Genomic DNA, 11,611 nt, shown 5'->3' with positions numbered 1-11,611 from the left:
TAATACCAATACTTCAAAAAATAAATTATTTAAAATTGAGAACTACGGCTTTGTTGTTGAAATTGCAACATTATCCATTGTTTTTCTGAATTATGATAGCTTGCTGGGAATTCTTTATTTTTATAATTTGTTCAAATTTCTTTTAGCTATTCATGTTTTAATTAGATTTTTAATAAAGCTTTCAAAGTCTTTTTTAAACGAACTAATATATTTTTGTAGTTGAGCAATGCAACAACAAATTTAATTATTAAAAAAAATAAATATGAAAAGAAACTTAAAAAAAAGTAGTTTTCAGAATATCGGCAATGGTAAAACTATTTGCAGTATTTACATATTTGTTGTTTTAAATTGTCAGTGAACTTACGATATTACTTCCCAAACAAGTATGTCTTGTACTTATTTTTAATTTTCATTCTTCCGTTTTCAATTTAAAATTTCTTCCATGACACTCAAAGATAATATCTTTTCCCAGTACTGGTGGCTAAAGAGCTTTTAACTATCTGCCGCCCCCTAACAATTAAAATTGCCATTTTCATGCGCTCGCTCATTTGTCAAATCGTGTTTTTGTTGGCCTCTGACTTCAACTGGGCCATAACCATTTGTCGTTCATTTTGGCCCATTTTCGTTGCCTACTTTTGAGGGACGGTGGTTGGGTGGTACGGTGGCTCAGGGTTTTTGGTCTAATGGGGCGCGTGTGGTGCGGTAAGCCTCTTAAATGCTAAAGGCCCAAATGCTATCGGCCCATTTGGTGTTGCTGATTTGGGTATTTTATTTTTACATTGCTCCGGCAATTATGGGCTGTCGCCTCGCGTTTGGCTAAATTTAACCTGAAAGGCGGGGCGTGACATTCAGCAATCCACCAAATCGGCTCTATATATATATATATATATATATATATATAGTGACATGTGTGTTTGTGTGAGTGCTTTGCTTGTGACGTCATCCGCGCTCTTGCAACGTTCGAAGGCCAATCGACAGCGGGCCAACACAAAAGCTTCATTATTTGCAAACATACGAGTATTTGGGTTAAGCCCGCGCCCAAGTGGCATCCCTTGAAAGGATTAGACCAAGGATGTGGGCCTCATCTTTGTTTTATCTTCCTCATCAGTCATCACCTCGGCGAGGTGTTTTTCAAAGAATTTTAGTGGGTCAAGTGTCCTTATGGCTTTCGGATTGTCTCTAGCTCTGACCTCTGGCTGAAGCGATCTCAAGACATCGAAAAGAATCCTCGCCTTGCGCGCCACAATGCAAATTGTTGCAATTGTCTTTTGTGGGTGGCGCTGGGCTCTCGTCTCAAGGTCGGTGCATTCAAATTAGCTGCACTTTATTTATGTCTCGGCAGCCAAGTATCCGTTTTAGTCCGGTTTTTATGCCAGGCACGACGCGACAGAATGACGCCTTTGGTTTTTGGTTTATTAATAAGTGCGAGTGGAGGGCAGGACGGTGACTGCTCAGCTGCACATGAATGCTTCGAGGGCAGATGGGGTCGTGGCTTGCATATAAATAAATAAAAGAAAAAAAAATAAGAGAGACCAGCAGCCGCAAAAAGAAACTGTACCAAATGCAGTTCCCAAGCCAGTGGCCATATTCACAGCCGATTCAATTATGTGCAAAGATGAGGAGGCCATTTCTGAACAAGTCTGATCACACCTACACAGTAAGCATTTTCTGTACGATTTTCAACCGCTGGAAATAGGGTTTATATGAAAAAGACGCAAGCATTAAATAAATGATTGACTGAAAGTTAAATTAATATAATTCACAATTCTAAACTAAACTCTAAAATATTTAAATGTTAAATGGAATAGCTTTATGCTTGCTATAACAATTTAAAATAATCATTTTACTTTTTTTAGATTTTTTAAAAAATGTAGTCTAGTAAAACGCTTTAAAGTTCCGGCGTAGGAAAAGGGGTTTTCCGAATAGGTGTGGAAATGGCGGCGGAAAAACCGCAACCGACAAACGTCAACGACTCTAAGGACAACAACGACGGCGACGAGCTGTTAGCCCCTGACCCAGTTAAACTGAGAGATAGAGTAAGAGCGAAAGAGAGGGCCAGACAGTGTGGGAGAGAGAGCGAGAGGGAGACAGTGCCGACGTCACCACTTGGAGAACCTTCGTTAGGTGCACGGATGACGATGCTTAGCGCAGATGCCCTTGCCATTTGCCTTATCGCAGTGGTAACAGCGGAGATACTCCTTCAGAAAAGAAGCACCCACCGAACACCACCCACCCGCAAACACCCTTTGACCCCAGACCGCCAGGCAAATGTCTACTTTCCGCTCCACTGGTCGTATTCGCAATAAACTGATTATTATTGAGTTTTAAATTCAATTTGTTGGGAACGCGTGGAATGCATAAAATACCAGAGAGCGGTGAAAAAAATGGATGCTGCTGGCAACCAGACATTCAGCTGAGATATGAAGCCACTTTTCTCTAGGAATCGATTGATTTTTTATGACTCTGCCATGCGTCACTTACTGCACAGGATTCATATGAAGCACCCAGCGATTCAGCTGTCCTTGCACTTTCGCTAATTAAGGAAGGGCTTACGTCAGAACACATAAATTCACCATAAGTGTGCTCAAAAGGGCACACAGTTGTTTCTGAAAATCGACAGCTTTCAATTCATTATAGCATTTTCCTCATACATCATTAATAAGCAAAGAAATATTTTTGTTCTTAAGAATCACAGTGAAACTTTGTTTTAAGGCACTTTACAAGTGGTATTGCTTTTAATTATTCAAAAGCTTTTAGATAATGCAGCTGTTTTTTTATATAACAATTGGCTGTTAAGTTATTTATTGGTAAAGTATTTTAGTTAAGTTAAATAAATGAACGATTTTGTTCTTTTTCTGTAATCCTGACAATTACTAACTCACCTTAAAGGTAAATAGCAAAACTTTAACGCTTAGGCGATTAAATTTGATTCATTCATAAGTTTTTGTTGAGCTTACTTTCCCCGTGTCCTTGTGGCACCCACCTTTGCCAGAATATTCCCAGCCCATCCAGACATTGTCAGTTTCTCCCATGGACCTTGGCTCAATAAAAGGCGAACTACTGCTGGCCCAGTGAACCAGAGCCAGAAACGAAAATCGAATTAAATGCCAGGCGACGTGTGGAGCAATGAGGCAAACAAAGTTGCCAATTTGTTTGCGGGGTTTCCCGAGGGCATCCCACATCTAGATAAAAGTAGGTCGAGGACAGGATGCGTGATCCAGGAGGTCTGGGCACTTGGACGGCTTCATGCGGCAATTATGAATGAAATCCTTTTTAGGAGCGAAGTCCGTTCCACCGGCAGTCGCAGCAAGGTCGTTCGGCCTCTCTCCTCCCCGCAGCCTCGCTCTCTCTGGAGCCGCTCAAGGATTCCTGGCCCGGCTCAAACGAGCTCAGCTCGGTTCAGCTCCCGTTGCGGTAAACGTCATCGTCATCGTCATCGGACGACCTCCATGGCAGGCGTTAACCTTCGACCGGCGATGGCGATGGCGATGGCGACGTCGACGACTGCATCATCCGATTTGTGAATGAAAACAGGGCCAAAGATCCTAGTATTCCCTCACCATTTGGTGTTAAAAAACTCCTCTAATTAAAAAAAAATTAGGTTAGTTAATAACTTCATCAGAACAGCAATATATAGAAGTACAATTTGTATTTTTCCCATGGATTTAATTTAGATTATACTATATTTAATTGATAGCCTCTCTTTATAAAAAAATATGTTCTATTAAATTTCCTAATATCAGTTTATTAAACAAAAATAATTTAATAAATTCCTATTTTGTATAATGAATAATAATGTATCACATATATGACCTATTTGTTAAATTTAGTCGTAAAGCTACCGCACTTATCACCAATTTTTGTGATTATATTATGTCTATGTGGGAGACTAATTAATATGGGACCAAGACTCTGGACACATTGTGCTCCTTTAGGCCATTTTTTCGCCCTGACAAATGGTACGTGTATTGGCCCAGTTTGCTGTGCGGTCTATTACCTTCCTTTTGGCCGCTCGACTGCGTTTGGAATAAATGTTTTGTTTATTTTTGCTCCTCTTCGGTTTCTTTTATTTGTCCGCCGGTCCAGACACGTAGTTTGCTTAGCTCGTTTTGCCCGAGAACTGACTGCAGATGCCAGCTTATGCATTCGTTTTGGGTCACTTCATATAAATAATTGAAGTCCCTTGGGAACAAGCCTAAAGAGCCTGAGTACATGGCTAATTACGAAAAGGGAGCTGAATTCGCAGGAGTGGTAATTTATGTTTGGGCTTAGATAAGTACTTCAAAGGTTCCCCCAAACATAACATTTAGGAACTACGAAGAAGAATGCATAATTTATGCAATGCTATACCTTACGTTTGCGAAATTGAAGAATCCTAAGTTTAGTTTCATTAAAAAGCATATTTATTTAGTTTGTTTGCTGAATAGTTTTTAGACCCACTTAAGGAAAAATGTGTTAGTAAATTAAATAGTCTTTGACAACTTTTAGGCGTAAGTTTTTATTCTGCTTTAAAGTTTTTTATTTTTTATTAAAACATTTGGTTACAAGCATTTGCGTTTGGCTAACCAAATTTTAATTAACTTTATCTGCGTAAATCTTTTAATTTTCTTTCGTCAATCAACCAACAACCTGCTCAATTTCCGATGCCTATTTTCTCGGGACTCCTTGTCAGCTGTCGCTATGAAATGTAGACATTTTGTATGCATATTAAGTTCAATTACCGACACACAGGCTGCATATCAAATGAGAATCAGAACCAGAGACATATCCAGCTCGAGTGCCACTCCACACAAGATCGCACAGTATTTGCCAGTCTGCCACTTGATTGTTCTCACGTAGCCCTATATTTGGGTCAAAATGCGAATTAGCATAAGTGATGCCTTCCAAATAACCCCCACGCTTGTGGGATGTTTGGCAATTACCGATGATTTAATTCGAACTAAAAATAGCAGTCCAAGGACCATAGGATCCTTGAAAATTTCATTAAATTTTCCCCTACCCAGGTCTTGTTTGAAAAATGAAATTACAGGACGAGTGCCATTAAGAACCGGCAGAAACAACACAGATAACAAGCAGGAAACATGAGCAATAAAAATACACAATAAAAATATGAGAGCAAGCGTAAAAATATGAAGAAGAAAGACCATACCGATGTTGATGATGAGATGGCTAAGGTAAACAAGATACGAGTAAATATTGACATGGAAGTCGGCAGTCATACAAACAGGGAATGTAATGGAAATAAAAATGAAAATGATGCAGCAGGCCTTCTTCCTTCCCTTCTTGGCGGCCAAAAGTGAAGGCCGCCACTAAAAGACAGTCAAAAAGTTGACAAAGTAGGCCGCAAGTTCAGATTGTTCTTCAAGTTTCCACGCTGGAGTGTTTTTTGCTTACAAATTTTCCCACCCTCATGTGTTGCGAAGCCAAAAAGAAGATTAATTACTTTGCTGCTGTTTGCTCACAGCGGTCTGCATGTTTTCAACCTGTAAAAAGACTAAAAAAAGTTCTTGAGTCTACAAAAAAAGTATATTAATTCATTTTAAAAAAAGTAATATGCCTGAATTTTATTTTCGAATTTTAAGATTAATTCAAACATAGAATGAAACATGTTAAAATAAAAATGTGCGTGTATTTTTAAAAATAAATAATCTCAGACAATTTTGAAAGATTAATTACAATCTCTAATACCTTTTTAATGATTAGTACAAACAAAATCTCTCCTACAAATTACTTAAAATATTTGTAAGTGTTAAATTTGTATTTATTATTTTTTTACACTATTTGTATACATTTTTTTAAGGCCTAAAATATTGTGATTAAATCAGTGGAGTGGCAACAAGTTGACCACATTCTTGATCCCCCTCCGTTGCCTTAGCTTTTCATGCGCGGCGCGTGCTGCAAATTAACACGCCCTGCCTCATAAAGAGTCCCCATTCCGATGAGTAAAACAGGGGAAAGGGGCGACAGAAATGCGGAGAAAGTTGGAGGCTGAGGCTCCAAACTGCCTGTGAGAAGTTAATGCCGCGTAACCTGTTAAAAGGAATCCCGCATTCGATTCCCTCCATGAAATCCTCGCGTTACCTTGAGGGGCCCATAAAGCGAGCATCTCGAGACTCCATCACAAAAACGAATGTTAAAATTATTTGCGTTTATTATTAATAAGCAGCACAGGAACATTCGGCTCCCGTATGTATAGAGATGAAACTTAAACCGAAAGATTGGGGTGGAAACACAAGCGAAACCCGTATGGAAATAGCAAAGAAAATGCTAAAAATATTCACCCCAGCACAGGCACTTAATTAAATGCTTAAAAATAGCTATTCTCAGGGTCGGAGGAGACAGCTGCTGGTGAATGGGATATTAAAGACAGTCGACCGCAAAAGGAGGATGCGAGGAGGAAACTAGTCCTGAATGCTGTCAAAATGATTACGTGACTGCGGCTGGCTGCTGGAAATGCTCACTTTATTGTTACGAGCATTTGCAATTTCAACTCAAATGGGAAATGCCAACCAAAGAGCAGCCAACACTACGTATGAGCAACAATCACAGCTGTAAAAATCACACATACGCCCCATATGCGTCCCACATTTGGTTGCGTATCTTTTCATCTCACTTTAATGGCCCTACATTTGTCGACTGTCAACGAGAATTAGGTCAAAGGATATTTTTAGCTCTCAGACTACTGAGCCAGCCAATTTCTGATATGGGATGTGTTGCGAAAATATTTAGATTCTGACATTTTTCATCAACTTTTCGGTCACGTCACGGAGGAGGCCTTTGTGATGAGTGTGCGAGTGTGGTGTTGGCCACCAACCGTAATTTGTTGTTGGGCCACAGCCTAACAGCAGGAACATCGAGTGCGTGACTGTGTCGGCCATTTAGTGGCAGAAACTTCGATGGGCCATTAAATCGGCATGGGGGAAAAACAATGCCAATCTCCCAGCGGTTGCCACCACTTCCAGCTTAATATTCCTGCTAATTTCGTTAATTTGATTCGCCAAAACAAATGGATTTTTATGATGATTGCAGGGTTTCAATTTCCCAGCGGGAATCCGCTATTAATTTGAAATCTGTCGCTCAGCCACAAATCAATCAATGCAAAACACAAACCCATTCCCGATCCCATCCGATGTCAAATCAAACTGTCACTGTGCTGCGGTTTCAGCCCCCGTTATTCGATATTTATTGTCTACCAATTCAGTTGGAAGCGTATTAATCAAACGTCGTCAGACGTCCTTAGACTCATTATAAATTCAGTATGAATCCCCCGTCAAGATATACAACGTCTTGACAACCGAATACGAGTGGCAACGGACCAACGGAGCAACGGAGCAACAGAGAAATCTTGATGGCAATTCAATCGTTGACCTACTTTCCTTGGACACAACACAAACATTATTCGATGGCGACGGGTTGAGGATGGGTTCGATGCTAGGGCCATTATAGGAGGTTCACCCGTGCGTTGGGGATTTGCCTTTCCATGCCAGACTCTCCTAATTGCAGTTTCCACATAATCATCATCATCATTGATTTGTAGCTATTTTTGGACAACTTTTTTATGGAAAAACTTTTCGATTGGTGTCACCAGAAGATGAAGATAACGAAAGCAGTATATGAGGGCGTAAGTTTGGTTGATATAGGAACCATAATTATGATGGTTAAATGCTAAAGTTAATATGGAAATTGTTATATTATGAAATGAAAGATGGACCCATTTGAATCCCAAGCTTTTATAGAAACACTTCAGTTTTGGTGTAAATTATTTCACTTTTATTGAACTCTCTTTGCTTTGTGGCTATGGGCCTTTCAGATGATTACAATTCTTTGCTGCTTTTGCTGCTGCTTAGGTAAATAGTTATTAATAAGTAGATGCTGCTGTATATATATTTGTATATTAATGCTGATATTGTTCTGTATAATCCTTCAACTTTTATTGCTTTGGCTTGCGATTCCATGCGTTTGCATTCATATATATAGTATATATAGTTAGGCCTTGGTTTGCATTTTACTTAATATTGTTCTCTATAAACTGTAAATGTCTATAACGGCTAAAGTAATGTATATGTTGAATACTTTTAAGTCAGTTTCGCGGCTTTGTTAGACTTGCTATATATATCATCTACTGAACTCTACTTACTGGAGTGCTGGTTTATTATATTTTGGAATGTGTTAATTCTTTTTGGCAAATTAGTTTTATTAGAATAAAGAGTCTTAAAATAAATAATTTAGGTTTTTTAGGACATTTTTTGGCTGATTCTCTTAGGATTGCGAAACATAGATAAATGCCTGACAAATTTTGATCCCATTTAACATTTAAAAAGGAAATTTATTTTAACTTATCATATACTTTTTAAGTGATTTCTCTTGGAACAAATGTTTATTATGTGAATCTTCTTTTGCTTTGACTTTTTGATAAAGGCACGAATTGTATAAGAATTTATACAAAAAGGAAATCTATGGTGACTTTTCCAATTAATTCAATCAAACTTCTTAATTTCTTCTCAATTTTGTTTTGCGTTTACAGTCTTTGGTATGCGTGTAATGATCTTGATCTAACATCAAAGCGGTGATAAATGTATGTATATAGGCTCTATATCTGACAAACTCTACGCATCTACGATTTAATTTATATATTAAGTGCAAAAGTTATTCAAATTTTTATAAAACTTTATCATGTAAGTTTGTTAGATATTTCCCAATTCTGCCGATGTTTTGTTGAAGACTTTTGGATATGATGGACTTGGAAAGGAAATAATTAATGGGAGGATAAGGGTAAGGGTTACGATTGTTGTATCACAGATTTTGAAATGAATTTCAGGGAGCTGGTTTAGTGAAGTTAAGTGGAAGATGATGTATTCAAGGGGTATTTAATTTCTTAGGCCTCTGCAATGAGAATTAATTGCCATTCCTTAAAGTTTTTCTTAACTTATCGTAAGGATTTTAGGGTTCTTACAATTATAATATCTTGGTATAGGTTGTATTCGAATGTAATCTAAATAAAATTAAAAACCTTAGGAAACTATTAAATTTGAGGTTTTTGTTGCTTAAAACTAAAATTTGAATTAAGTTGAAAGTTGGTTTTAGTTGGCCACTTTTGGGATAAATGAAATATAAATGAGGGAACTAACTTTGTGGTTGATGTTTAATAAATAAATACTATTTAATAACATAAACGTATTTAGGTTGATCAATAAATTATAAAAATTTATTGGTGATAATGGAGAAAACCAAAATTTACCTTACCCTAAAAAAATATAATTCAAAATAATGTTAATGGATTTCAAAAATAAGATAACTGGGTAAAAAAATTGATTGCCTAATTAGCTGATTAAGTGCATCCTGATACTGAGCTTACTTTTGCCGGATATCTTTGTTTATTTATGCCTTAGTTGGAGATCCTTAGCGCCTGGCATACTGACAGCAGACGGAGCTGCGCGGCACTCGCTGCGTCGGCAGACCGGACATTCCTTTGAGATATGTGTAGGAGACGGGCTGCCGCAGGATCCTTTGCGGCGGCGGCTTCACCTTGCTTTTGGATGTCGAACTGCAGGTCGATGATGATGATGACCTGCCCGCTGGGTGGTGGTGATGATGTTGTTGTTGCTGCTGCAAATGCTGCTGCTTGTGCAGCTCCACATTTGAGGCGGATTTGAGAGCCGACTTGAGGGGCAGTGCAGATGGAGGTGGCGGCGGCGGTGGCGGGGGGGAGGGACCGCTGCAGGATAGCGAACGCGAGGTCAGCGAAAGGCTCTCGAAGGCGCGACGCAACGAGGAGGTGGAGCGCCGGTGCAGACGCGAGAAACTGGCCCGGCTAATCGGCTTCTTCTTCGATTGCAGTGGCTGTTGTGCCTGCTGCTGCAGTTGCTCCTGCTGCTCCTCGATGTCCAGCGTGCTGCTCGTCTCGCTGGAGGCACACGACATGGACATCAGCTCGAGTCGCGACTGGTGAGCGGCGCTAAGGCCACGCCCCGAGGAACACGAGTCGGTCGATGAACTGTGCGCGTCCTCCTCTTGGAGCGTCGTCGTGACCCCGGCTCCTCTGGCTGTTGCAACGCTGGCTGCGTCATCCGACTGAACTAGGTCATCCTGCGACCTCAGGCCGAAGCGGCGGCTCAGTTGCCGAAAGAAGCCCAGATTGCGTTCGTAGCGCGGTGTGGGCGAAACGCTGAGGCTGCCGCCCGGCGAGGGTGTGTTGTTGTGGCCCACCACCTCCAGTTTCGACTGGCTGCCGCTGCCGCTGACGCTGCTACTCGTATTGTTGTTGTTGTTCAGGCTGCCATTGCTGGCGGTCTTGTGTGGCAGGTGCTGCTGCTCATCGGCGAAGCAGACATGAGGAGTGCCCATCTCTGTTCTTTGTTTTTTTTAGGCAACCACCCACCTCATCAAAGGCCACTTGGGCGTATGAGTAATTTCCTTATTACCAGGCAACTGGCACCCGTGCGTATGCGGAATTTCCTTAATAAGAGTTTCCTTTGCTGCCCACCATGCGTATGCGTAATTTCACTGGTGCGTATGAGTAATCTCTTTGTTTGTGAGGACACTGCAAAAGGCTGCACTTCCGCTTCCGGTCAAATACTCTCCGCTTCCTTTGTTATTCCAACCGGTGTCTTTGTCCACTGTGTTTACCTTTCCTTTATCCAGCGAGAGTGAGAGAGAACCGACTGGGCACGTTGTCCTGCCGCTTGTGAGTCGGCAAATCGGAGGCCGCTGGCTTTTATAGCCTCGCCCGGCACTCTGCAAAGTTTCCATCAGAGAGAGCGTAAGAGAGTGCTTAGAGAGAGTGAATGAGGGAGAGAGAGAGCGGGTGCCTGTGCAGAAGCCCCCCCCCTGCCCTTCCGCCACCCCTGCTCCTTTCCGCATCCTTTGTTCCTGCATTGTTGCCTAATAATAAAACGGGAAGCGAATTTTATTTACCGCCGTTGGTTTGTTTTGTTTTTTGTTTCTTGTTTGCATTCTCCCACGGTAGCTTGTGCCGCTGGCCGCCAGGTGGTGTCAATGCACGCACTCGGGGATTGAGTTTTAGAAACTTCGAGGTGGTCATACACACGGTGTTTTATCGGGGGTATACTGCATTCGAGAATTTTTGGACTTAACCAAACGTAATTAAAATATGAAAAAAATAAATATGTTAGTAAAAATGTTCATATTAGGTACATCATAAAAACAATTTAACTTTTGAGCAATACATCTGTATGCAGGAGATTATTTCAAAAACTAACTTACCAGCAATATCGAACTTGTGGCATTTAGGTGAATTGCTATTTCTAAAAACTATAATTATAATGGCCTACTCTATATACTCAGCTGCGTTAGTCATTTAAGGATACAGGACACTGACGGCGATTCAAACTTAAGTTTCTTCCAATAATTATTTATTTTTAATAATCTATTTATTCTAAGGTATTCAAAAAGTTAAAGATTAAAATGAAGGATCTAAATACCAGTTAACCCACTAAACGCAGTGTAAGCCATCTGATATTCCGAAAAGAATTTTACTCCTTTAATTGTTTTTCTTTCTCTCCCCACAGAGCCATCAATTATTAATCAGCCAGACGTTTTCGTTTCACTTTGTTCCGTTTGACTTTCATGGTTGATTTAATTTGCTATTGTC

The 11,611-nt window shown here is 40.2% G+C and overlaps 1 protein-coding gene across 1 annotated transcript; it reads right to left on the bottom strand.

Annotated features, from left to right (window-relative positions):
* Positions 1 to 7,773: 7,773 nt before the first annotated feature.
* On the bottom strand, positions 7,774 to 10,670 carry LOC108145736 (integrator complex subunit 6 homolog). The gene has a single exon (XM_017271298.2). It carries the CDS (start codon positions 10,342 to 10,344, stop codon positions 9,400 to 9,402), a length of 945 nt encoding a protein of 314 aa, XP_017126787.1. The 5' UTR covers positions 10,345 to 10,670; the 3' UTR covers positions 7,774 to 9,399.
* Between the last annotated feature and the right edge of the window lie 941 nt (positions 10,671 to 11,611).

Source organism: Drosophila elegans, unplaced genomic scaffold (genome assembly GCF_018152505.1).
Source record: "Drosophila elegans isolate 14027-0461.03 unplaced genomic scaffold, ASM1815250v1 contig_208, whole genome shotgun sequence".
In the NCBI taxonomy this organism is placed as follows: Eukaryota; Metazoa; Arthropoda; class Insecta; order Diptera; family Drosophilidae; genus Drosophila; species Drosophila elegans.
This window is presented reverse-complemented; position numbering and strand designations above follow the sequence as displayed.

Bases quoted from the DNA above. Each gene is read 5' to 3' on its own strand.
- LOC108145736 (XM_017271298.2), bottom strand. From the start codon at position 10,344: ATGGGCACTCCTCATGTCTGCTTCGCCGATGAGCAGCAGCACCTGCCA.